Source organism: Ciconia boyciana, chromosome 15, assembly GCF_034638445.1.
Source record: "Ciconia boyciana chromosome 15, ASM3463844v1, whole genome shotgun sequence".
Classification (NCBI taxonomy): Eukaryota; Metazoa; Chordata; class Aves; order Ciconiiformes; family Ciconiidae; genus Ciconia; species Ciconia boyciana.
In genome coordinates this window covers 4946445-4971901 of record NC_132948.1, presented here as the reverse complement: position 1 = coordinate 4971901, position 25457 = coordinate 4946445, and the positions used below count along the sequence as shown (strand labels likewise).

General features: G+C 43.0%; 2 protein-coding genes across 13 annotated transcripts in view; one reads left to right on the top strand and one right to left on the bottom strand.

Annotated features, from left to right (window-relative positions):
- PISD (phosphatidylserine decarboxylase) overlaps positions 1–22924 on the top strand; it is a 30295-nt gene extending 7371 nt beyond the window's left edge. Inside the window, exons 1-9 of one of the 5 annotated variants that reach the window (XM_072880044.1) lie at positions 6663–6808; positions 11405–11627; positions 11705–11821; positions 14044–14209; positions 16299–16535; positions 16664–16802; positions 17731–17877; positions 19661–19821; positions 20134–22924. In XM_072880044.1, coding sequence (XP_072736145.1) covers positions 11578–11627; positions 11705–11821; positions 14044–14209; positions 16299–16535; positions 16664–16802; positions 17731–17877; positions 19661–19821; positions 20134–20358 — 1242 coding nt within the window. In that variant the 5' untranslated portion in view covers positions 6663–6808; positions 11405–11577 and the 3' untranslated portion in view covers positions 20359–22924. Of the gene's footprint in view, positions 1–1729; positions 1906–6403; positions 6809–11404; positions 11822–14043; positions 14210–16298; positions 16536–16663; positions 16803–17730; positions 17878–19660; positions 19822–20133 lie in introns of those variants that run through there. The other 4 variants (XM_072880046.1, XM_072880042.1, XM_072880045.1 and 1 more) reach the window with 4 other exon arrangements.
- The window catches only part of SFI1 (SFI1 centrin binding protein), a 35085-nt gene continuing 30756 nt past the window's right edge, over positions 21129–25457 (bottom strand). For all 8 annotated transcript variants that reach the window (XR_012045250.1, XM_072880020.1, XM_072880021.1 and 5 more), the window contains 3 exons: positions 24664–24784; positions 23848–23950; positions 21129–23284 (listed from right to left, as the gene is read on the bottom strand). Coding sequence is in view for 7 of the 8 variants with exons in the window: in XM_072880020.1 (XP_072736121.1) it covers positions 23177–23284; positions 23848–23950; positions 24664–24784 (332 nt within the window). In the remaining variant the exon portion in view is untranslated. The remainder of the gene's footprint in view (positions 23285–23847; positions 23951–24663; positions 24785–25457) is intronic.

The window sequence follows — 25457 nt, the reverse complement described above, 5'->3', positions numbered from 1 at the left end:
GGGAACATAAAATGGTTTGGTCTCTAGCACAGGAAGAGAAACATTCACATCGGTGTAATCAGTGGAGGCTCTTGAAGTGGAAAGAGCCTCTCCCTGGATACAAACCAGAAAGAGCTGTTCCCACTGAGGGGTTTTGGTTTGGGAATTTGCTAAGCTCTGGTGAAATACCTGAGCAGCTTTGCTAACTTAGAACCAAAGATGTGGTGGTAAGAGAGTTAAAGGCTTGGTCTCTGTACAGACATTTCTGTTGAAATAGTGATGCAAAGTTGAAAGGTTGTAGAGTCTTTGTAAATTCAAAATAAATAAAAGAATTTATAAATATTTAGCTGTTCTAAATTACCCCTGTCCTTTATTGAGCATTGTTCTTTAGGGTAGAATATTTTCTAGAATCTTAAATGTAACTGTAGTGGTTGCCTTGTTCGTTTGTTGTTGGGGTTTTTTTCCAGTAAGAATAAAGCTGTTTTCATATTATGATGTATTTTAAGACGTATAATTCGAACAATGTTTTAAATCACATATGTAGGAAAGAAATGAGCAAAAATATTATTTTGGTAAGACAGAATGTGAGCAAGAATACTTCTATTGGGCATTTTTTTGCAGCATCATGGATGAAAAATAGCGGAATGCTTCTAATCACTCTACTACTTAGAACTAAAGCTTCCCAGATTGCCAAGCCATTATGCTTTGTCTCTATGCGTGCCTAGAAATAGATTCGGTGTTTACTGAATTCTTTTGGTTGTTAATGCATCCTTTCATAGTCAAACCCTAAGCCTGACACTGTTGGAACAAGATATATTCCATTGTTTTCGATTCCAGCTCATCCACGTTAATGATTGTTGTGGAAATGACACCAATCAGTAGCCGAGAATTAATTCCTTTGGGCATTCTCTCTGTCCGGTAGTGACTTATGCTTATTGCTGAGAACCTTCAGACTGACTGTAATACAGATAGAAGAAGCACAGTCTAATGCTTACTTAGCCCATTATACCTGAACACACTTGTTTTCTGTGAAGATTTTGCAAGGGAAATACTTCCCACCACTGTGATTGCCCTGTGCAGCTGTCCTGTTGTTTAGTGACAGTGCAGTGTATGTGTATCTCACAGATGACATGCAAGGCTCGTGTTATGCAGGAGGAGCTTGGTAGTCCTCAGTAAGAAACAGACGTAATACTAGATGTCGTTTTTTTCCATGTAGTGACCTGTATTACAGTAGAAATGTGCCTATTATCCTGTTTACCAAACTACACTGAAGCAGGTCGTCATTTCCTTCCCTCTTCCAGTTAGCCATACAATTTGGGGATTCCCTAACTATAATGAAAGCTTTAATGACTGAGAAGCATGAAGCTCCACAGTGCTACAGATTGTTCCCCAGCAACAGATTATTCTGTATAGTAACAACATAGAAGATCTCATAGTTGGAAATTATGATAGTGCTTTCAGGCAGCTCATTTTATGTATTTTTGGGGGAAGAATGTTGGAGGGATGTGGGGTGGGGGGTAGGGGGATGAGGTTAAAAACAGATGACTAATTAGTGTTTATCAGCTGAGTTTCAGTAATTTGGTAAGCTGCAATAACTTAGTACTTAGGAGCATCTGTACATACCTTCTGTATCAAAGATTTCTGATCACATTGTCATCACCTAAACTGACATCCCTCAGTGCACATAATAGCTTTTTCTTTACTGTGTGGTTGTTCTCCTTCCTGAAGTCTGTTTTTTTTTCTGTTACAGACAGGAAGAAGCTTCATACCGCTCCGGTAGGGCAAGTCTTCCGCCTGCGTCCCTTCCATGTTCTGGTAGCTACAGGTGGGGGATATGCAGGATACAGAAAATATGAGGATTACAAGTTGGAACAGCTGGAGAAGAGGGGTATAGAGGTGCCTGTGAAGCTTGCAAGTGAGTGGGAGGTAAGAAACTTGGGGCAATTTTGCTTCTGTCACATTTGATGCAAAGCTCCTTTGCTTTCATTCCAGCAAGGGAATGTTTAATTTGTCCTCTACTGCTAATGCATTTTTCATGAATCATGGAACTAAAGTTTCAGTCACTTAAGTAACTATCATTTTGGCTGAAGTCAATGCGATGATACATTAGGAACTGCTAGCATCTCCTCCATCTTTTAGTACGGCTGACACTTTATTTTTTTAAATACTTGTCAAATCGGGGCTAGAGGGGATAGTTAAACAAGTGATTGTATTATGTATTTTGAATAAAAATATGTTTGATAGGCATTTAATAATTCAGATGGAAATCATGTAGTCCAACCTCTTGCTTAAAGCAGGGCCAACACTGAATTCAGACCAGGTTACTCGGGGCTTTGTCCACTTGGGTCTTAAACATTTCCAAGGACAGAGATTCCACAGTGTCTCTGGGCAGCCTGTTCCAATGCTTAATTATCGTAGTGAAAAATATTTTCGTTGTATCCAGTTAGAACCTTCCTTGTTTCAATTTATGGCTGTTGTCTCTCCATCTCCCTCAGTAAAGAGCCTGGTTCCATCTTTTCAGTAACCTTTTCCTGGATGTTGGAAGGCTGTTGTTAGGTCCCTCCTAATGCTTCTCCAGGCTAAACAAGCTCAATACCTTTAGCCTGTCCTCCTAGGCCATGTGCTGCAACCCTTTGACCATGCTGCTGGCCCTTCACTGGCCATGCTCAAGTCTATCAACATCTTTCTTGATCCTCAGTGAACTGGACACAATATTCCACATGTGGTCTAACATGCACAAAGTAAAAGGGAACGACCTTCCCTTGGTTTCTGCTCCTCTGTTGGCCTTCATCACTGCCAAGGCACAATGCAGACTCATCTTCAACCTACTGTCCCCTTGCACCCCTGAGAGCGTGAGGCATGCATCTGCAGTAACTGACGGAGCTGTGGCTCTGCTTAGTGCAATGCATTTTCTCATTTTCCCCACCTTGCATTGCAAGGTAGCAAATTAGGCACATTATGCTATTTACAGAATTAAATACAGAAGTCAGAATAGGCAAGACTAAAATTACATAAAATTAAAACTTTCAGTGCTGAGGGTTTTTTTTGTCCTAGTAGTTCTAGCTAAGGGTACAGCTTGTGCAATAGTTGTAGGGTTTATCTTCTCACTTGCTGCTCAATCTGTGCTACTTTTGGCACTTTGCTTACTTCCTCTATGCCGTCATGCCTTATATACTTTACAAGGAAGTTGAGATTGAATTCATACCTAGTTAATAAAAATCTACCTGTTTTCTTTGTGAATATATAGCAAGACCTTTTTTTCGTAGGTAACACCTAGGTCTGTAATGGCTCTTGCTGATCCTGAGGGATTTTTGCCTTTTCCTTCTGGATTCCAAGGAGTTTAGAAATTATTGTGAAATTGCAGTATGTATAGCAGATTCATAGGTCAAATATCCATTGCAGCATTGAAGTAAGAAATATTTCATAACATCCTATAACGGCTGCATCTCCTTTGAAATAATAAGTATATTGTACAGCTCTGTGTTAGACAGTTTAAAGTATATGTGGTATTCTTCCAAACAGCCAGGTGAGTGCCTGCTTCAGTCCCATTTCTGAAGGCAAGGAGTTAAAAATTCTAGGACTGTGTAGGAGATGTTTCAGTATGACCTTTAGCATCCCAGTTTCTTTGCATTCCAGAGCACACTGCCAGTTTGTGAGTGGTTTGGCCACATGCCTGTGGGGGACTAGGCTGGAATCCCTAAATTTTCACTAGTGACCCAAATCAGATACGATCCAGACAGTCCAGATGCTAATAGCTTAGGCTATGGTAGCTCCTGAGGAATTTGTCTGTAAATGTCTTCTGTATATTCTTTTCCTGCTGAAGCTTATTTCAAACAGGTTTTATGTTCTGATTAAAAAAGAGACTGGTAAGTGTCCATGGAGTATTTATTTTAAAAGGCAATGTCAATTCAGTTTTGATACTTGAAAACAAATGTTTTTTTATTATCGTTCATACTTTTAGGTGTGAATTGGGTAATTCCCTTATTAAATTTGCTTTCTTTCATTGTACTGATATGGTGGTTTGTTATTATTTGATGGTTGTTATTTGGTGAAGCTACCAGTATTGCTTTTGATGAAACAGCTCTAAAAGATTTGTTTTTTGCAGTGGGGAATCACACAAAATTTCAAACTGATAAGCAGGGCTCCAAATGCAGCAGATACTAGGAGGAGACGCTAAGAAGGTTTCCTAGTCCTTCCTGATATGCTTAAGTTCTGTTGAATGCTTCTGTGGGAGGGAAAGGAAGCTTGACAGTTGTGAGGAAAAAGAGAAACTGTGTTCAGACATTGCAAGAAATATTCCAAACAATGAAGTATTCAAGAAAAATAAGAGCTGCATTGTTCCTTTTTATTGGAAAGTGGAGTGTCTTTTTTGCTGACCTATCATTTTCCATTATTCTGGTTTTTGCATCCCTGGAAGCACACTTAGGAGTGTGGAAAAGAAGGGTGTTGTCTTGTTTTTAGAGCAGAATAAGCCTTTGCATAGGCAAAAAGAGACCAAGCACGATTTGAATGGGCCTTGAAAGAGTATATAGAGCAAGAAGCTGCTGCACATGGCCCTCACTGCCAAGCCTGCTGCTGTGAAGTTCTGATGCCACAGTACCAACCTCGTGTTCATGTGAGATCATGCACCATCTTCCTCCCGACAGCTCTGTGTGTAAGGCAGATTCCCCTCCTCCTAAGCAGAAGACAGAGATATGAAATAGGTAATCATCATGATGTTCTGCAAGCAGAGAATCTCTTCCTGTTGCAGAAGTACATATTGGTATCATAGAAGTGTGCATAGTTTTTGATCGAATTAAAACGAGTATACTCTTATATGTTTTTGCTTTGCTCAAACTTCATAAAAGAATGGGGGGGGAAAAAAAGAATCTTAAGTCAAGCATCCCATAAGTTTTTCCACAGGGAAAGACAAAACTGTTGTTTCTTTAGCATGGACCTTCCTATAATTTTCTTAGAGATGTTATGTAGCTAATAGCTTGAGCCGATTAACGCCTTAGGGTGTCTCCTACAGTGAATACCAGTGAGAATCAGCTTTCATTTAATCAGATGAGGTAAAGCAGAGGGCTTGGAGGGAGACAGGTAAATACTTATCAGATGGATGGAAGCGTATTGTTCAAATCCTTGCTGTCACAGAACACTTCCTGCCTGGGATCTGCATGCATAGCATGCCATTCACACGCTAAGTAGGGGCATTTTGCCGCTTCTCGACTGGGCACTGGGGTGGTGATACGGGATAGAAGAATTACTCAGGGAAACCTTGGCCAAAAGTGAGTTTGGATGAACAGAGTGACCAGATGAACAAGAGGTTTTCTCTAGAGAAGGGAACTTCTTGTAGCTGACCTTTGCTTCCATAGTTTGTTCTGTTTTGTGTAAGCAAAAAGCAGTGTTTGTTGGAGTGACATGCACCAGGAAGAACACAGGGAACCTTTAAGGGAAGTGAGCTGTAATGACATCTGATATACGGATGACAGATTAATACACGGTTTGGTCCTAGTCGAACCTCAGTTTATTGTCATGGGCCACCGTTTTTAAAAACGGCTTAATACAGTGGGGAAGTGCTTGAGTATAGGTTTAGGATCTTGATTCTCAGAGGTAAGAACAACACAGTCTTTCCTACTGATATTAAAAACTGTTCATATTTGTGTAACAGAGGGTACTGGATGCTATTTTGGCAGTACAATACAGAAGGTGCTTTTCTTGGCCTAGAGGAGACAGACATTTAGTATTATGGTAAGAGGTGTGTATCAAGTTCAGGAAAGAGCTAATAATGGAAAAATCTCTGATTATTTTTTAATCCAATTTTGGAAGAATGATCCATAATCTCCAGGTGGTTGGTCTCTTATTCCTCATTCTTGCTCCCATGGTCTGATGTTCAGAGTTTTATTTGAGCAAACATGCAATTACAAAAACATTTCTTGTAGAGTGGCCCAACGCATGTGACAAAGATGGTCAGAAAATGTTAAAAGGGCTGAAATTCCAACAACATCAAATGTGCAAAGGGTGTGACGGTGTAAATGTTTTTCTCCAGCTGTCCTGGAAAAGTGAACTGAGTAAAATCAGTATTTTTTTTAATCTGATGTGTGAGATGGCTTTTTGACTATGTAAGTCTGTTCTGTCTCGTACAACTTCCTGAGCATCTTGCTGGGATTATGGAGCAGTTTATCTGAGCGTTTCAGGAGCACTTTATGAGACTGCAGTGCACTTTCTTGCTTTGGCTGAAAAGGCGTGTGTCAGATGGTGTTAACGCACCAAGACACCACCGTGGAAAGCGCAGTCTCCCGGGAACCTGGGCGAGGTACCGCATCCGCGCTAGTGCCTTGCTCCCTGACGCCGTCGCCTTCCCTGTTGTCTTGGCCAGTGTCTCCTTGGGAAACCAAGCGGTGATGCAGGGACCTCCTGTTCCCCAGGAGTGCCCGACACCCGGCCTGGCAGCGCCTGGATGCCTCCCCGGGCAGAGCCCTTCTTCCGCGGAGCGCCCGAGCTCCGGCCCGCGGGCCCCCCGCCCCGCCCCGAGGTGCTGCGGGGCCCCGGCCGGGCGAGACAACGTTGTCGCCGCGTTCCGGTCCCCTCCGGTTTCTCTTCCTTTTCGTTTGTCCTGCCCTGGCTCCTCCTCCGAAGGGGGCCGGGGCCCTGCGGGCAGGCAGCCGCTTCGGAGCGCCAGTGGCTGGGAGGCGAGGCGGGGGGGGGGCCGCCAGCCCCGCGCCGCTTCCTTAAGGCGAGGACCGGCCGGCACCGCCAGCGGCGGGCAGCGAGCGGGAGCGCGGGGCGGCTGCGGGGCCGGCGGTGTCCCCTGCCCGGCCGGGCCGTGCCGCGCCGCGTCCGCCGGGAGGTAGGTGGGGGGGCCTGCCGGGGAGGGGGTGCGGGTGGGGCCCGCCATCCCCGTCCCCTGCCCTGCCGGAGAAGGGGCCCGGGGCGCTCGGCCGGCCCGGCCGGAGCCCTCCGCTGGCCGGGGCACGGCGGCGCGGGGCCCCGCGGGGGTCCAGGGGCGGGGGAGCTGCGGCCGGGGCGTTGGCGGGGTTTGCAGTCCGCTGCTTTGTTCGCGTGTCTGAAAACTGCTTTAAAGGGCGGGTCAGCGGCGCGTTTCAGCGAGGGAAGGCAAAAAGCCGGGAAGGAGGGGAGCGCGCTCGGCGGCTGGCGCTGCCGGCCGGCACCAGGTAAGGGCTGCGGGGCTCGCAGGGGCAGCTGGGTGAGGCCTGATGAGCAGGGGGCCATGAATTAATCGCTGGCCTCTGGCTTGCTGGAAGTTTCAGGAGAGATGTTCCAAAGTCTGGACTCTCCCATGAGTAATCTCCTAGCAGATTTAAACAAAATCAGTCTCTGGGGCCGGCGCTGTCGGAGTTCAGAGTCCCGTTGTTACCTCCTCCGGCAGGGCCCGCCCGCGGAGGCGGGGGGGGGGCCGGGGCAGCCGCCGGGTTCTGCTGCCTGGGGGAGATGCAAGGCGGTTTGTGCCTCCGGGAGAGATCCCGTGCAGAACAGAGAGTTTGCTTTACAGGTATCTTAAGCTAAAATATGGGGGTTTTTAACCATGAGATGGAAAATATTAAAATAATACCGTGTATTTTAGGTGTCAGCAGTTTTCATGTTACTTTGCAAAAGTAAATAAAACTTTTTTCCCTAGCTTCCCAAAAGAGATCTTTGGGACTACCTAATAGGCTTTTTGCATAGAATTCGGGTTTAATTAAAAAAAAAAACACCCAACCTTTTATGGCTAGCTTAAAATACCACTTTTTTTTTTTTTTCTCTATTTGTAGAATGCAACTAAAACAGCAGTGTAAAACCAGAGGAAAATGATCGAAAGTTTTTTCTTAATAAATGAACAAAAAATATAGAAAGCCTTCTTCATAAGAAAAGGAAAGACTTGGAATTTAAGGGCGGATAAAGCAGAGCACAGTACGTTTCCTTAGCCAGCAGCACTGTATCTGCGGAAAGCGGTACAGTTGGCCAACTCTTCCCTGGCTGAGCTGGAAGGGAACGTGCTACTCGCAAATCACGTGGCCTTGGCAGACGCTCGCTCTGCACCCAGGTTTCCTCAGCAGCATGAGAGCAGGTTTTTGCGCTCTCAGAGCTCCGGAGCTCCTGACTGGGTGTGGGGCATCCAGTGTTTCTCTTGCTGGGCTGGCTCCAGAGAAGGTTGGGTGGGAGTGGGGATTACGTGTCTGGAATAAATAGATACTGCTGGGAAAGGAATGGGACCTTTAATAAATGGTCACTGGGTACCTCTCCCCTGATTGCAAGACCTTATTTTTGCTGGCACTTAAATAGAATTTGAATAGAACAGCATTTGGATGGATACGGTGCATTTTTTTAAACAGTAGTTCTGTTACCAAATGTGGAAAGTGTGACCAGAGGGCTTTGAGCACTCCTAGCACATTCCAAGCCTAATGATTCATGCTTATGATTTAAAACTGAGACTGCAGGTTTGAAGTTCAGTTGCATATTAGTCTTGCGAATGCCTTGCTGTATTGTTTTTTAAAACTTGAGGGAAGGGCTTGAGGTAATAATGGAAAGACAAGTAATTAAATGGGGTCACTAGATCTGACGCTTATTTGAGCTGACAGAGCAGAATGGTGTTGCATAGCTGGCAGATTAGCACTTCTCTATTAGATAATAATTCTCTAGGGATTTATACCTGCTGGTAACTGCTGCTTTTATTCACCTAACATGGATTCTGGGTGAGTTCAGACAGGTGGGGGAGTTTGGTACTGATGTCCAACCTCCTACAGACCAACAATCATAAAGTTCTTGTCTAAGCTAATAACACAGGCTTTGTGGCACTGCCTGCATCACAAGAAGTCCAGCTATTAAGATGCCTTTATATGAGTTTCTCTGTCATGAGCTGGTTGATCACCAGTTCTTGTTCCTTTCCCCATGGAAAGTTGGTAAACTCAGGGTGAATTTTTCATTTCAGCCTCCTTACACTGTAGGAACTGTACCTTGCTTCTGGGGCAGCCACAACAGGGATGGCAACTTGCCATATATGTCAGCGTTTAAGCAGGACTCGGGTATTTCCACCTTGGTGAATGTAATGAGGTCAGCAGAACAGAACTTAAGAGAAACATAGGTCGTCTTACTCATCTGAACTCAGTTTTTTGAAGAAATTGAGAAAAAAAGCTTTTAACACCAATATTTCTCCCTTCCTGGAGAGGAACCTCTTTGCACCTCATTTGTTTTGAACTGAAGGGTGGTAGTTCCCACTGCATTGGGCTGTAGAACCTTTCAATGTCCGTTTGTTTTTAGGGAGCAGGTGAGCTATTTAACTTGTTCCATGCTTTCATTGAACTAGGCTTGTTCAATATAGAATATAATTTCATGAAAATGTTTTGGGGGATAAGATTGTACTTCTACGGAAAGAGCTTGTGGGTTTACGTCCCTTATCCTTAAGGGAAGAGTGCTGAAGAAAATGTAGATAAGACTTCTGTTTGCTCTGCTGTCTTTCTGCAAAGTCATGCATAGGTGAAGGTCCTCAAAGGAGGACATTAGACCTTAGACCGGGGAGCAGGGTGCCAGCCTGGCCTGCAGGAGCTGGGCATGGCCGGGTGCTGCGAGCCACCCACACGAAGGGCAGGCTGCAGGTTGGGGTACTCTGCTCCTGCCTGGCTTCAGCAGTGCCAGATGAACACTGCCTCTCTCTCCACAGTTGTGTGAAGATGCGTGTTCAGTGTGAAGATGATTTTCATTTTGCTCTGATGAAGTGCCTTGTAAATGATGTTGTCAGTTTAGCTTGTTTCCATTTAAAATTTAGTATTTAATGGTGGTAATTTCTAATGTTCCTGGCAAATCAAGAGAAATAGCTCCCCTGTGCTCCTCATTGCTTCTCTTTGAATTTTGATGGGATTTGGGTAACTGCTTTCATCACTTTACTATACAGATGGCTTTATTTTTGTTGTGTAGGAGTTTCTTGTGCCAGCCAGAGAAAGACTGAATGATATTTTAAATAGGAAAACAAAAAAAGTTGGCACAGGGCTCAGGGAGGAAGGAGTATGTTTTGAGTGCTTTCAGTTGATCTTAAATTTACCTTCTTTCAATTAACTGGATTTTTTAAAAACACGCAATTGTTAAAACTCAGCTTAAACAACATACACACAGGTCTTGGACCTTCCTGAGATACAGAATACCATATAGCAGTTTTCTTCCTGAAAAAAAGATAGCTAATGCAGGGACTCTATAGGTGTTTCTAGGGTATATCTATAATGTTTGGAGTTGAAGGCCAATCAAAATACACGATTCTTCCTAGAATATTTTCCTTTTGAGGCCTGAGTGGGATGCCATTAACTAGTTAATTCTAGCTTTTCCTGCTGGCCCTCCCACTTCTCCTGCCTTACCCTAATACAATGCAACCCTTTCCCTCACATCAGAGCACCAGTGCTCTTTTTGATCTACTGTACTAGGCATATAGCTTTCATGGTGTTCAGAGAGCTTTGGAAACAAGGAAATATTTTATTTTTTTTCTTTCTTTTTTTTTTTTTTTTTAACCCAGACTTTAACAGAAAATGTAAGTGAAATGGATAGCCATTAGAGAGTTAGCCCCTGAACTGTTCTGGGTATTTGGTTAAATCTTGAGGTGAGATGTGGCTAGTGGACTTCCACTTTCTGAACCAGGGGTCCAGTTTCAATCCAAATCCAGTCAACAGGAGATGCAGAAAATCTGTTGGAGATGTGGTCTGCAGCATCAAAGAGGGAAATTTCCCTCTATGTATATTCAGAATGCTCAGATAGAAATACGGCAGCTTTTTGTCTTTAAAAAACAAAGCAAAACCAAAACAACTTCCTTTACTCATGTTTTGTATTTTAGTTCTACTGGACATAAAAACTGTGACAGTACTGAGAGTCATCTAATGGACACTTTAACATTTCTTTTATACCCGATTCTCAAGCTGGCCCTACAACTGGCTTATTTCATTATGTATCTGGGTATTTGTAGAAGAATGTCCTTTACCTGCTCCCTAGTGAGTCTTTTGAGACAGAAAGAGACTTCAGGAGATGGATGGTGGTGTCTGGCAAGGGTTGTAAAATAGAAAGACATTCCTTCCTTTCTGTTTTCTTCTTTCCAAGCTGGACATTAAGAGCAGGAAAGGATTTTTGGTGCCCAGCAGTCCAGAACTCTTAGCGGCAGCTGCTGCACTGCAGAATTGAAGCTGGGAATTATCTCCTCCTCTTCTCCACCCCACTCCTCCTCCCAGCCTCGGATTCAGGCTGGCTCTGGGGTTAGCTGTGCAAGGCCAGCTGGCTGCTCATCTGACTGTAGAGCATCGCTGCCCAGCAGCCTGAGACTGCAGGGTGTTTTTTGGAGAGTTGAGTTTCAATGGCCACCCTGACTAGTGAGAAGCAAGGACTGCTTATACGGACAGCTCGTTTTTATCTTGTGCGGAGTCGGCTTTGTAGTGGGATGTTGAAATATGACACAATGCCTGTTTGTTTGCAATAGCTGCAACCCTCGTAGCAGAGATTCAAGTGGGAAACAGAGGGGGAATCCAGAGACAAACCAGCGGGGGAATTAGGAACTGTGACGCCGTGTCCTCTCTCCTGTGCCGGAGCAAGCCAAGGAAAGAGAGGTAGAGGAAAAAAGACTGAGCCTTGCAACCAACCGTCACCCTGACGATGTGTCAGTCAAACACCCTGCAGGGACCAGATCTGCACACAGGGAAATGGTGAGATGCTATAAAGCTTTATCTAACCCTCCACCCTCTTGCTACAACCTCCGCAAAGTTAAAATTCATGTCCGGAGGCTGCGTTCAGGGAACGGCGGCAGCAGCAGCTGTGCCGGGGACCAGCACCCACAACTGGAGAGTCCAGGCCCGGCTGGCTCTGCCGGTGGTACGCCAAATAGGAGAACCCGTTTCAGGTACTGTTCAGTATTTTCTGCTTTGCAGGAATAGTGACTGAAGGGAGAAACAAGGGAGGGAGGATGGGAGGGTTTCTGGGCAGAAGGAGCAACAGCCATCTGCAAAGCTTTTGTTTGGCCTAATTACTATAAAGCTCCTTATGCATTGAATTGGCAGAGAAGGGCATGCTGTTATATTACAAGGGGAATGAGGAGGCTTTCATTCCTTTCCTTTCTACTCTCCATCACTAGGAGAATAGAAAAATTAGCGAGGGACTGCTCTGAAACCAGGCCAAGGCAGTGAGAAGCCCGAGGGCTCCTGAGCGAGCTGCCAGGATGCAGCTCTGCAGGGATTGGTCCATGAGCGACTGCAGTGAAGGGGGGGAGAGCAGCGGGAGGGGGAGCAGGACCTCCGCGCTCGATGCTGGCAGCCCGGCTCCTGGCCTTGCCAGCCCTTGAGCAGACTGCAGGCTGGTGGATGGTAAGGATGGGAGGAAGAATGTGAAGTGTCCCTATTCCCACGTCGAGTCAGTCCCACCTCCTGCTGAGAAAGCTGGCTTTACCTCTGCTGAGACAGCACTAAATCTCCTCAGGGTTTTTGTTTTGTTTTGTTTTGCATTGTGATGCACAGATCAGTCTCTGGTTTTTTATTTATTAATTCTTGGGGGGGAAAGAAGTTGTGTTCACTGCAGAGAAAATCTCTGAGCCAGATGCACCATCTTGCATCCCAAAGTGGTGACAGTTGTACCTGCCTGCATGATATTTTGATTCTGACCCAAGTTTTGAAAAGAACATGTTGGCAAGAAAATTTCCTTTTAATTTCCCAGCTTCTTTCCATCTTGGAAAGACATACACAATATTTTATAGTTCATCCTTTATACCATGTAACCCAGCAAGAGAGCAAGCTGTTCGGAGCAGCCCAGAGCGTACCACTTCCAGTTTGTGTGCGCACATAGCTGTATCCTGGTTGCAGGCATACTGCCTTCAGCAGCGTGGGGAGAACAATCTCTTAGCCAGGATTGAAGTCAGTGCCCAGAAGATTTGAATATTTTGCCCTTAGGTAGGCAGACTTTCATTTGATAATGTGACCTTGGAAATGCCAATGGTTTCTTCACGAGTAGAAGCCAAAGAATAAATGGGGACCTGAAGGGTCTCTCATCCAGGCCTCCTGCAAGGGTCTGAACTGAGGCCTGTGATGTCCTCTGCTAATAAGATGAGCAGCTTTTCTCTCTGAGAGTTACAAGTTCAAGTTACAAGTTCCCTATGGCCATTTGTGCAAAATGAGTTTGCTCTCAGCCAGGACATCCACATCACAAAAAAATCATAGATGCAGTTGGTTATGAGGCAAAGGAGCTGGTATTGGGCTATGGAGAGCAGATTATCTTGCAGCACTAGCAATATTGGCTTTGTGCACATGGTCTCTCTTCAGAACCAGGGTACCCAGTGAAGGTTTTAAAACCTGGAAAGTTGTCTTTTGGAATCAGTTATTTGAAAATTGTATTAACTAACTCAGGAGAGCCACTCCTGTTGTTTCTCAAATAAGTGCTTGTTTCCTGAAGTTAGTGAATGACCAACAGGTCTGTGTAAATTTGACTCCAAGGCACAATCTAGTCAAGATGCCTTTAACACATGAATGATGTGAGGTACCTCAATTTCTTAGGTTCCAAGGATTTATTTCATCAGAGTATCTGTTCTTTCCCCTCCATATATTGCCCCTCCATAAAGTTCGTATTAAAGTCCCAGCATCACAGATTCCTAGCTTTCAGAATATTGTTTGCTGTCCACTTTGGCTATCCAACAGCTGGAGCAGTCACAAGAAACATTTTCTGGGGATGTAATCTTCTGATATTTGGAAGAACCACCTTTGCTGTTATTGCCACTGTGAACTATCATGTTATGTTGTTAGTTGGATGAACCAGTTGTTGTTGGTTGGATATGACTTTTTCAAATGTCACCTGCAAGTGATCTTGCCTTTAATTTTTGAGGGTGTCGCTCATAAAGTGACCTGTGAGAGTGAACACCACTTGTTGGACAGAGGATTTTTCTCTCTTTTTTTTTTTTTTAAGGTAAACTGGCCTTCTATTTTGGGAAGGGGAAGAACTGAACAAAAATAAGGAATAAAGAGTTGCAGAATCAGTGTTTAAGTAAAGATTAGCAGGAATAAGTCATCCCCAGCTATCAGAAGCTGGTGGTTCTGAAGCTGAGATGGCTGACCCTCTTATGTTGTGTATGTAATCTTTCAGGTTGCAATTTCCCCAGCTGGCCCTGAGGCGAAGGTTGGGCCAGCTAAGCTGTATGTCTAGGCCTGCTCTGAAACTCCGTTCTTGGCCTCTGACTATTCTCTATTATCTTCTGCCTTTCGGTGCTCTTAAACCCTTGACGAGAGTGGGATGGAGGCCTATGAGCAGGGTAAGTGTGAGCAGGTCTCTCTTGTGCTTCGTGTGTGTTAGCTGTTTTATACCAAAGGGAGCTGGCGGCAGCTGGTTGGAGAGATCCTTAATATAGAACAAGCTGATGATCACTAGTATGAAAGCAGAGAGATGCAATTCCTGTTTCCCTTTAGTTTTTACTGTTCATAGTTGTGTTGCCTAATTGCTTTACAGACAGGTGGTTTTTTTCAGTAGCAAAGAATTTCTTTGTCCTCTAATGGTCAGGGGTCTACCCAGGAAAATCAACAGAAACTTTTCAATTAATTCAGCCACCTCAAAGTATCAGGGCTAGGATAAGGCAGACCAAACCGCTTCTCCAGTTCCCTTTCCTGGCCACATTGAAATGGTCTCTTGCTTTCTGTCATTTTTGCACAGAGAGGGTTTGTTCCTCAAGTTCTTTGAGCATTTGTAATCCAGCCTGGCCAAATGATACACAGAACTCTGCTTTGACACTGTTGAGAGCAGGGTGTAGGAAGCCTTGCACATGGATATTCGCTGCACATAGGCAATTTCAGAATGCAACAGCCACACAAATATTTTGATTGAAAACTGCAACAAAATTGTGGTTAAGACTATTTCATTGAACAGCTGTTCTGTTTGATCCCATCAACTTGAAAACCAGGCTCTTTTGAAGAGAAGGGGCTACTAGGAAGTACCACTTTGACAATTTTTGTGATGTTACAGTAGTATCTGCCTATTCTCAGTATTTGTGGAAAACTGAGCAAAATTGATTTTAGAAATTAACACTGTATAAGGCCTGTCAAATAAAACAGCAAAACATTTTTTCTTCAGTACTTCAGCTTACATAACCTAAGGTACTGTTGATACAGAAGTTTTTATCTGAAGTAAGATTAGGTTGGTGTTTTCTTTCCGCAATATCACTGTATTTTAATGTGATGCAGGATGGCAATTTGTGAGGGAAATCTTAATTCACTGTATTTGATAGGATGGACAGGCTCTCAGTCGGTGTGTGCTTCTGTTTGTGTTTATGGCTTTATTTTGCAAGACTTAATTATGAAGGATATGATTAATATTGAGAATAAATTATGATTCTCACTAGGAAAAAAACCCCCACCTTTTAGTTGGGAGTTCGATGTAGCTGAGCTGCACTGTTCAAAAAAACCATACCAGATTCAGCAGATAACTACTTCTTTTGCAAAACTGGTTTCAGAGGGTTCGGTTCCCTTGGTCCACACAACCCCATCCCCTCAATTACACCATGGTCATATGAGCTTTTTGGCTGATACGAAGTACCACAAACCCCGGAAGAGTTACCTGCTGGGTTTACCAGCAGGAAGACACTGTCATCTGTCCAGTTACGTCAACAGCATATACCTCTTACCAACATTGTTTCATTTGTTTTTCTTGCTGCTAAAACTTATGCTTCCGTGTAAGTCCAGAGGTATATTTCTGCAGGAATAAAGGCACTTCACTCTTGCAATTAGCAACTCCCGTTGTGAGAGGAGTTGTTGTGAGAGGAGTAGGGCTGGCATAAGTTTATACCGGTGTAGCTGCACCCACATGGGTGTGTTTCTTCGATTGTACAAGTATCATTAGAGCAGTACAATACTGGGATGTGGAAAACACCCTCATTAGGAGATGCATCTGAGAAACATGTCATCAAACACTGAGAAATTATTTTTCAATTTTCATTTGGTTATTCACAAAAATGAATATATTGGTAATGTTAAACCCTTCTGATGAGTATTCTACTAGAACGTGTGAAATGTGTCTTCCCCCCCTGCCCTGTAAGCCTCACATTGGGCAGTTTCCAGTAACTTGAATGTGGAGCTTTAGCCTGCAGGGGAGTGGAGATTCTGGCTTCAGTATAAGGTTGTAGTAAGTTTCATCCTGTCCCTCATCTCCTCTCATCAGAATGGAGGGAGTGAGGATGAAGTGCAGCGTTAATTTTTTGCTGACTTAAAGGCTACTTTGTGTGTGGTGTAACCCACTGAATTCAAGGGAGTGGTTAGCAGAACAGTTTGATCCTTTCTGTTTTATGGGGAGAAGTAAGAGAAAGTCATCAGTGGGAAGAACTGAATGATGTGGTGCAATTCTTCTTTCTTTAGGTTGCTCTGTACAAATCAGTACCAACTCGACTGCTCTCACGAGCCTGGGGTCGCCTGAACCAGGTGGAGCTGCCTACATGGCTCCGGAAGCCCGTTTACAGCCTGTACATCTGGACATTTGGAGTGAACATGAAGGAGGCAGCTGTTGAAGATCTGCATCACTATAGAAACCTCAGCGAATTCTTCCGCAGGAAGCTGAAACCACAAGCGCGGCCAGTCTGCTGTTTGCACAGTGTGGTGAGTAAAAGGAAATGAAGGCTTTATACTACACTGCCAGCTTCCCCCCACCCCCCCAAAGGAACATGTCTGCTTTATGAGGAATGAATGAATTCCTAATGGGTTTCATTTTTTTCTCTTTGCTGTAGATTAGTCCCTCTGATGGAAAGATCCTTAATTTTGGCCAGGTAAAAAACTGTGAAGTGGAGCAAGTAAAAGGGGTTACTTATTCTCTGGAATCTTTCTTGGGACCTCGCATCTCCACAGAGGAACTGCATTTTAGCCAGGGTGAGTTCTGCATCAGTTTTGCATTTATTCTGCTCTACCCCTTCAGTGTTCTCGGAGATCATGAGAAAAGAGATTACTTCCCCTCCCCCCCACCCCCCCATTGTCAGGAACAAAAGCAAGTCTGACTTTTGTTTTGTTTTATTTGGGGATAAACATGTCACTGTTCTAGTTCTTCTCTTTCTCACCAGCAGTTCTATAGTGTCTTGCCTGGCTCATCCTGATTACCTGAATTTAATTGTTTGGTTCCTTCTTATATGGTTATATTGACAATTACAGTTGACTCCAAGATCTGCCACTAAAATGAGGCTGTAGCACTCCAGACTGAAATGTGCCCAAGCATCTGGTTTGCAAAAATTGTATAAGCTGCTCTGTAACAAGATTTATGCTGGAGGCCCTATGCTTCTAACGACTTGTGCTGTTACTGCTCTGCTCCACCTCGAGCACTGTCTCCAAGGCCTTGAGTTTAGATGAAAGCAGCACGCTTTGCTTAAACTGGTGAGGGGACTGGAGAGACTGAGTTCTGCGAACAGTGGGGTTATTTTCAACATGAGCACAAATGCAGCTAACGCATTTTATAAAACTAGGGACTCTTCACAAATCCTGTTCTTAAAAGGGTTACCTTGAGAAAAATTCTGTTTCGCTCAATTTCAGTTTCTGCTGTTCTCTTTAGGGAAGGGGAAACTCCAAAATTAAGGAATTCCCAAAATTATTAAAACAGTACAGGATCTAATTTTGTTGTAAAGGGAAAAGAACACTTTGAAATATTGGATTCCTGGATGAAATGTATCTTTTTGTAGTCTCAACAATACATGTGGACTGCATTTAGTCCTCTGCTATTACCACTGGTTCTAATGTAGACTGCTCATCTGTGGTAGATGACTGCATGAAGAATAGCTATAATTGCTTTCTTTCTATGGTTTCTTTGCAGCCTCACCTGGTAACTCTTTTCAGCAACAACTGGTCACAAAGGAGGGGAATGAGCTCTATCATTGTGTAATCTACCTTGCACCAGGGGACTATCACTGCTTCCACTCACCCACTGACTGGAGAGTGTCACACCGACGTCATTTCCCAGGTAGGTTTCTGTTCCTAGAAAAGGAATGCAGAGCAGCTATGGAGGGAAGCACTGGTATGGGCCACTGCTGAACAAGACACGCCAGTAGAGCAGTTGTACAGTCGCATGATAGATAATGGTAGAAAAGTGATTTGTCACAAATGGTAATGAATTTTATAGTAGTGTAGTTTACCAGAACAAATCACATATAAATGGTGAAAACAGTAATATTGTATCCAAGCTGTTTTAGTTCTTTGAAATAACTGTTGATGCATGCTGACCTGACTCGTTCCCAAACATGATTTGTTCAGTTTGCACCTGAAAATACACATAGTTCTGCAGATCAGAGCAACCAGCAGTAGCCTAAAGTATGATCTCTTCCTGTGCTTGGTAAAGAAGATGCCAGTAAACAGTTGTGCTTCTGGAGCTGGGATCAGATGTTTCTGTCCTCCTCTGCAGATCATCATACTCTAGTTCAGCAGATAACAAAAATGTTTTACTTCTTGGTATCTAGCAAAAACCTAAGTACTTGGATTTGGTTTCAAACACCATGAGAGAGAGACAATGACCTGCCACAAGGTTTGAGAAATTTGTCAAGTTCCAGATTGAAGCTAGGCCTTGATTGAAACAAAGCAGTATTAGTGAAACGCTACTATCGGATTCAATGCAGCAAAGCAGATGCATTTTATAGCTAAAAATGTATGTAGGCAATATACCTTACTAAATTACTTTAAGGACTATGTAGGGATTTAAATCTTTTGAGGTTCTTCTGTAATATACTTTTTAAAACTGATTCACATTATTAGTATTTCCTGGTCAGCTCTAGCTAGATAGCTACTTGGTTTTCAGCCACAGTCCCAGTAACCAAAGAGAACTGGAAGGAGCTGCTCTCATGCATGGGATAGTTAACCAGTGAAACCTGTTCCTAAGCTATGAAAAGCTTCTTTAGCTTCCTTTTAGTAGCCTGTAGTCTTTTGTTACATGGATCTTATGTGCTTATTAGAAGGCTTCTTTCAATTCTATCTACCAGGGCTGAGACTAGGGACTAGCTCTGCCTTGGTCCTTACCGTGATCTGTCTTAAGGGCCTATCAGATGACAATTAGCAGTAGTTGTCATTTGTGAATTTGTAGATGACCCTAGTGTGAAGCTGGTTGGTTACACCTTTGGTAGAGGAATAGCATCAGATGATAGTGCGGAAATGAGTCCCTGCCACCTCATTCGGTGATAGAGGAGTAGGTATGACTGATGCTAGAACAGGCTTCAACAATGGCAAATATTTTGAAAGGGACTCCCAGACCAGATTTTGCTCCCTACTTTAATGGTAGGCTTTTACTGTGTGGAAATGAAGTCGAGGTGAAGCTGTAGATGGGAATAAGTGAAAGCCGAGGGGGTACTGGTCAGCCTGAAAAGAACCATTTCCAGGTATGAAAATTTAAACCCTTTGCTCTTTAACAGAGAGAACTGTAGATGGTGCTCCAGACTGCATTCAAGCCTTACAGTGAAAGATGAGCATGGTCTCTAGTTGCCCTGTGACTCTGCTAGGAAAAATGCAAAGTAATATAAGCCCTGCCCAAGAGTGGTGATCTTTCTGGACAGAAGACTAAAGATTACATCTTTCTATGACCCCTCTGTTTTTACTACAGCCTTGTCTTTCATTCATTCTGCCTAGCATTTGCCTCTCTTCTTACAAAGAAGTGCCAGAATTGCTTACTGGATCAGCTACAGTTATACTGAAAATACCATTTAGATGGCATTACATACTGCTACAAACCAGACAACTTGAATATTTTCTCACTATTGCAGGCTCTCTGATGTCTGTGAATCCTGGAGTTGCTCGCTGGATCAAGGAGCTGTTCTGCCACAATGAACGGGTTGTCCTTACAGGTGACTGGAAACATGGCTTTTTCTCTTTAACAGCTGTAGGAGCGACAAATGTGGGCTCTATCCGCATCTACTTTGACCAGGTGAGCAAGATGGTAGTAGGCAGCTTTCTGGTTTTGATGGTTGAGGTTGGTACAGTATAATAAAATTACAAAAAAAATTTAAAAATCTTATTACCCTGCAGTTAAGGTGTTTCACAATACTGATGTTCTAAGACTGATTTACAAGGAGTCATCTCCAGGATAGACTTTTTTTTTTTTAATACTTCTATTGCACTTTTGAATTGTAAGTAAGTTCCTGCATTGAAAATGCCTGGATATCCACAGTCTACAGCTGTGCTAATGACTACAGAGTACTGAAATCCTCAAGTAACAGTTTCTTTCTTCTCTGTACAGGACTTGCATACCAACAGTCCATGTTACTCTAAAGGTTCCTACAATGACTTCAGCTTCATATCCAACAACAACAAGGAGGGAATCCCCATGAGGAAAGGGGAACATTTAGGGGAATTTAACTTAGGTTCTACGATCGTGCTAATCTTTGAGGCACCCAAGGACTTCAAATTCCACCTCAAAGCTGGACAGAAAATCCGCTTTGGAGAAGCGCTGGGCTCTCTATAGAAACTCTTTCAGCAAGAAGGTTTTCTATACAAAGGGACTCCTTATCACACCACTGAGTGTTTCACTTAACAAGTATGTATCACTCAGCAGGACCTGGGTGAGGAAAACAAAAGATATCATTGCTATGTTAAACTTGAGAGTATTTAGTCTATATTTACATGCTGCTGAATGCAGAAAGAGAACTGAATGACCGTATATGTAACAGGTACAGCTGCCTTTAAGGATGTTGACCATGGAGGTTTCTGTCCCACCCTGTGCCTGTAGTCTTTCAAGTTCTCCCTTCAATGTGCCACAGGATAATTATGTTCTTAGAGCCTGTAAGTCCCTTTTAAGCCTTCCTAGGCTCTGCAGGTGCAATGGGGAAGGGTGGTGGCAGAGATTAGCTGTATTTAAAGGGACATTGACAGGCTGAGTCAGACCTTGTATCTGCAATATCTGTTTTCAGACCTTGAGTAAAGAATGTGTTCTCATATTTATTTTATTCTAAGACACTCTGCTGAAGTTCTTATATAAAGGCAGCCTGTGAATGCATAGAGCACCAGACAGTTAAGTGGGCTAGTATGGCTTCACAGTCCAAACTAACCAAAATGTACAACAGACAGCATCAGTACAATAAATTACACTCATCCAGGTTTTCTACTGTTAGACAACTTTAATCCTTTTACCTGACATTGTCCCTTTAAAAATGGACTTTGCACTGTATTTTAAACCTGAAAACACTATGTCTACATTCCGTATGATGAAACTGGTCATCTTGAGATTTTCTTTAAAAAAAAAAAAAAGGCAATCCATGGTTTTATTTTGCTATTCCAGGCCTTAAAGATTTTGTTTGTATGAGACACAGTTACTTCACCTCTTGGATTAAGGGGTTAGAAGATATAGAGGATGTTTTTCTTGTGCGATGCAATGAGATGGCAGCCAAAATATGTTTTACTTTCTGCTATGTGTCTTTGTTGTTGCTTTGTCACTAAATTCTTGAAGAATTAATTCCTCTACTTACAGAACACTTTCAGATACGTCAGGACCAATTTTTATTGCACAGAGTGAAATGCCCTATGCACAAAAATATTATGGATCTTTGAAACAATGCCAGGTGCCACCTGGCCATCCTATAATGGACTGGCAGCAATTTCATCTTACCCAAAATATAAACCAGCCCCCCATACCTGCTCTGACTTCTGCTCTCATACTTAATGTTAGGAATGTGCTGGGGGCTGAAAGCTCTATGCTGAAGCCTCACCCTACAGCAAAACTTTAGAGCCTCTTTGTAACTTCATGTGAAGGCAGCAAAATCCAACACCTTGGATCTGTTAAATGTAGCACTACATGGCACTGACAGAAACTGGTGCCAAAGTGAAGAAGAGGAATTGAGTTTTAAAGCAATGTATCAATTGTTTTTAGAGAATAAACTGTTTCAAGTCCAGGCACTCAAACATTTAGAACTGATGTTACTGTCCAGAGCTTGTCGGAGTGGACATGCTTATGAAACCTGCCTTTCTGCTCTCTGAAAGATTTCTCATATTGCTTCCTTGCTTGAACTTTGGGTGTTCTTTCTGCTACTTCAAGGAGATGGTAGGCTTTGACCAGCTCTGATTTCCTAAAGAGAAACTTACTTCTCTTCTTTATATGCACTGCAGAAAATAGAATATGATTTTGTTGTACAAATGTCCAGTTTGCCAAGTCCCGTATGCTTAGCTTGTCATCAGTAAAGACAGGATGATAAACTGCCTCTAAGTGATGTAGCCCAGCCATGAGTCAGATGATGGTGGCTGTTTGGGTGACAAGCAGGAGAATTCATTTGGCTCTGAGAGTCAATGCTTCCTCATTTTACATGGGGAAGAGTTTGAAAGCTTGAAGTGGCTCTCAGCCACCTACCTTGTTAAACTTCTTGGCATTAGCAAGTTTACTCCTGCAGCAGTATATTACCATACACAGGTTATAGAAATGTACACTTTTTTAACCATTGAGAGTGAGAAAAGACTAAGGCAAACATCGGCCCCAAGAGGATAAAGCTATGACTAGCCTTTTGACTAAACTTCAACGTCATGTTAACAGTATAAAGCAAATGTGTTTCAGTGGACAAGAGAAGCTATGACTGACTCTTCTGCCCTTTTTCCACTGGGGCCTATGGCATCCAAACACAGCCAAAGCAACTTTAAGCTTTAATTTCTTCCTACTCAGCATCACCATCCACAGTATCTGAAGGTTACTGTTAGCCTAGTAATGGAGGATGGGTTACCTGATGTTTGCTTTATTAAAAATCTAAGAAGGAGGAGAGGATTCAGCATGCAAGTGGCTGTTTTTGTGATGGTCTTAATACTGTGCAGAGCTAGCTGATTAACAGACATTACTTGTTATGCAGTGGTCAGCAATGCGCCCTGGAAGTGAAAGCAAAGTTCCTAGAGGGTACTGATAATGCTGTGAATTTCTCCTGCATGGAGAATCCATTTAATTCTTCAACTGTATCAGTAGCACGGTATTTTTGTATGTCAAAGTGTATGACTGACTTACTGACATTAACTCATTTAATTGCAAACATTTTGAAATAAAGAGTCTTATCACTGTTGCTTATCTTTCTGAAATGTCAGGGTAAGCTACACTAGGTATTGTGAGTGCAGCATGAGGTATGTTTAGCTCCTGTTTGGTTTGGTTTTTAACCAGCTGTAGAACAAAACAAACCAAGCAAAATATTTACGTTAATTTATAAAATAAAAATGCCATACATGGACTAAGAGAATGTATACATCTCTTCCATCTTCCCCTGCTATGAAAGGGGCAAAAAGTCCTACCCATGAGCTGGAAAATTGGTTCAGGTGCATTATATATCCAGAGCAGCCTGGATATCACGCAGGCGGGCAACCAGGTTCTGCACATGATGTCTCTCTTTTAGTTGTGCTTTGGTGAGAGTGTTGATCCTCACCTGCAACTGAAAGTGAAGACAACTGCATAAGCTGATGTACAGCAAGATGGCATTTAGTCTTTTTGACAGAGGAAGAGTGAATTGAGTTCTAGTAGCCTTTATATTTATTATCCCACTTACGAACCATTAAGTGACAGGATTGTGTCACTCGAGAACAGCCAAGTACTGACTAGCTTTAGAGCTAATGGTGCACTACCCACACACATGGCTGTATGAATTTGGGGACTGAGAGCAATGCAGACGCAGTCATTGTAGTGTAGCTACACTCTCCTGAGAAATCGCAGAAAAAAGTTTGAGACTGAATCTACTAAAGCCTGCTACGAAGCCTGGAGATAGCCTTAGAAAGGTCTATTTGAGCTGGAGTTACATCTCTGAACAAATAGGAAGATGCATCTACACAGCAGTCTGTTCTGCTCAACAGCCCGCTTCTGATTACAAGTTTCCCTTCTCTTGGCATTTTAATAACAGCTTACTATACAATTCCTCACAGCTACCATCAGCCTTTAGGCTAAGCGCATAGCATAGTGATAATCACTTGCATAACTTCAAATTGTTTGCTGTTTACACACCTGATCCAATTCTTCTTGAACTCTTTGTACATCATCTTGGTTCTCTGGTTGCGTGCTCATTTCTAGCCACTTCTGTAGAATCTGTGCCTGCTGCTGACAGGACCTGATAAAATGGATTAGAAGGATTCTTATCCCAATTAGGAGCTCAACAGTCTAAGCCAACTTAGACCTGCAATTGATACTTGCAAATAAGACCCAATTTTTTGTCTCAAACCAGTGAATGATAAAAGTCTTTAAAATAAGAAAAAAAAAAAAAAGGATGCTGGAAAGCAGAGAAATCTGTCTGAAAGCTGTTGTCTCCATTTCCTATTTCTAGTTCCTAACTTCCTCCCTTCCTGACAGTTGAATCCCCTCCAAACCCCATTTTCTTTTAAGCATTTTTGTAAATGTCTTGTTCTAGTAGAGAAGTTGTCAAACCCCAGCCATATTTTTTTTTCTAATTGACAATTGAAAAAGCTAAGTCTTCACTCCTCAAGATAAAAGAACTAAAAGCTAAATTTCAGCTGCTCTGCCAAGTTCAGTTGTACTGCCTTCAGATTACACCCAATGATAACCTTTGTCATGCTTTCTCCAATAGCTGCCAAAGGTATAATTAAACCACTTGCTGACTAGAAAAGAAGTTGTGCATGTACCCTCTCCCACGTGGAGTGAACTCTTTAAGGAGAAAATAAAAAATCTTTAGAGCTTGTCTCTGTTTCAGTCACAGTTCTGCTGTGAACAGACTGGTTAATTTCAAAGTAGATGATACATACAAAAAAATGCAATGTTGAGTTGACAGCGTGAAGAAAGGCTGGCTAAAGGGGCTTTGCAACATACTTGAGTTCTTGTTTCCTGCTGAAGTAGTACTGCATCTGCTGTTGGATGTGTCTGAGTTCAACTTCCAGCTTTCTCTGTAACACCAGTTCTCTGGAACTGTACTCCCTTTCTTCCCCTTCAGCTGAATGGAAGATACAAGACACAAGCAATGGAAGTAGAGCAGACTTACAGTGTTTCTTCTTGTCAAGCCAAGTCAGGTTAGTAGACAGGAAACATGGAACCCTCCCAAGTCCTTTTCACATGTTCTGTCACCCTGTGACATGTACCTATTCACCCAAAAGATCAGGTACAGTGAGAGAGCAGGAGTCCTGACAGCATTACAAGCTCGCAAGACTCAGTTTAAACATACAAAAAAAGATAAGAAATGCTCTAGTGAATGGTTTAGTATTACAAATGCTATTTTGGCCTATTCATGATTTAGTGTTTTGCATCTACTCTAGAAGTAGTAAGTCTAGTCCCATGGGACACTAATTTCATGCCCTTATGTCATTAAAAACACCATGTTGAGAGGTGCTTAGACACCATCCATCACCTTTACAACTATACTGTAAGTACAGGGAAAACTTGGAGACCCTTACTGAGTAAGTTCTTGCCTCCTGAAGTGAGTTCTGCTGTACCTTTAGCCTTGTGTTCGTGAATGCCCCAGTACTTGAGCACATTCTTGCTAAAAGAAGCCAACTCCTAGCCATTCCCATCCCTCAGTCCTTAGAACAGGGCTTTAGCCCTCTGATTCAGCACAGTCCATAAAACTGTATCACCATCCCAAAAAGGAATGACTGGTATTCTTCACCTCC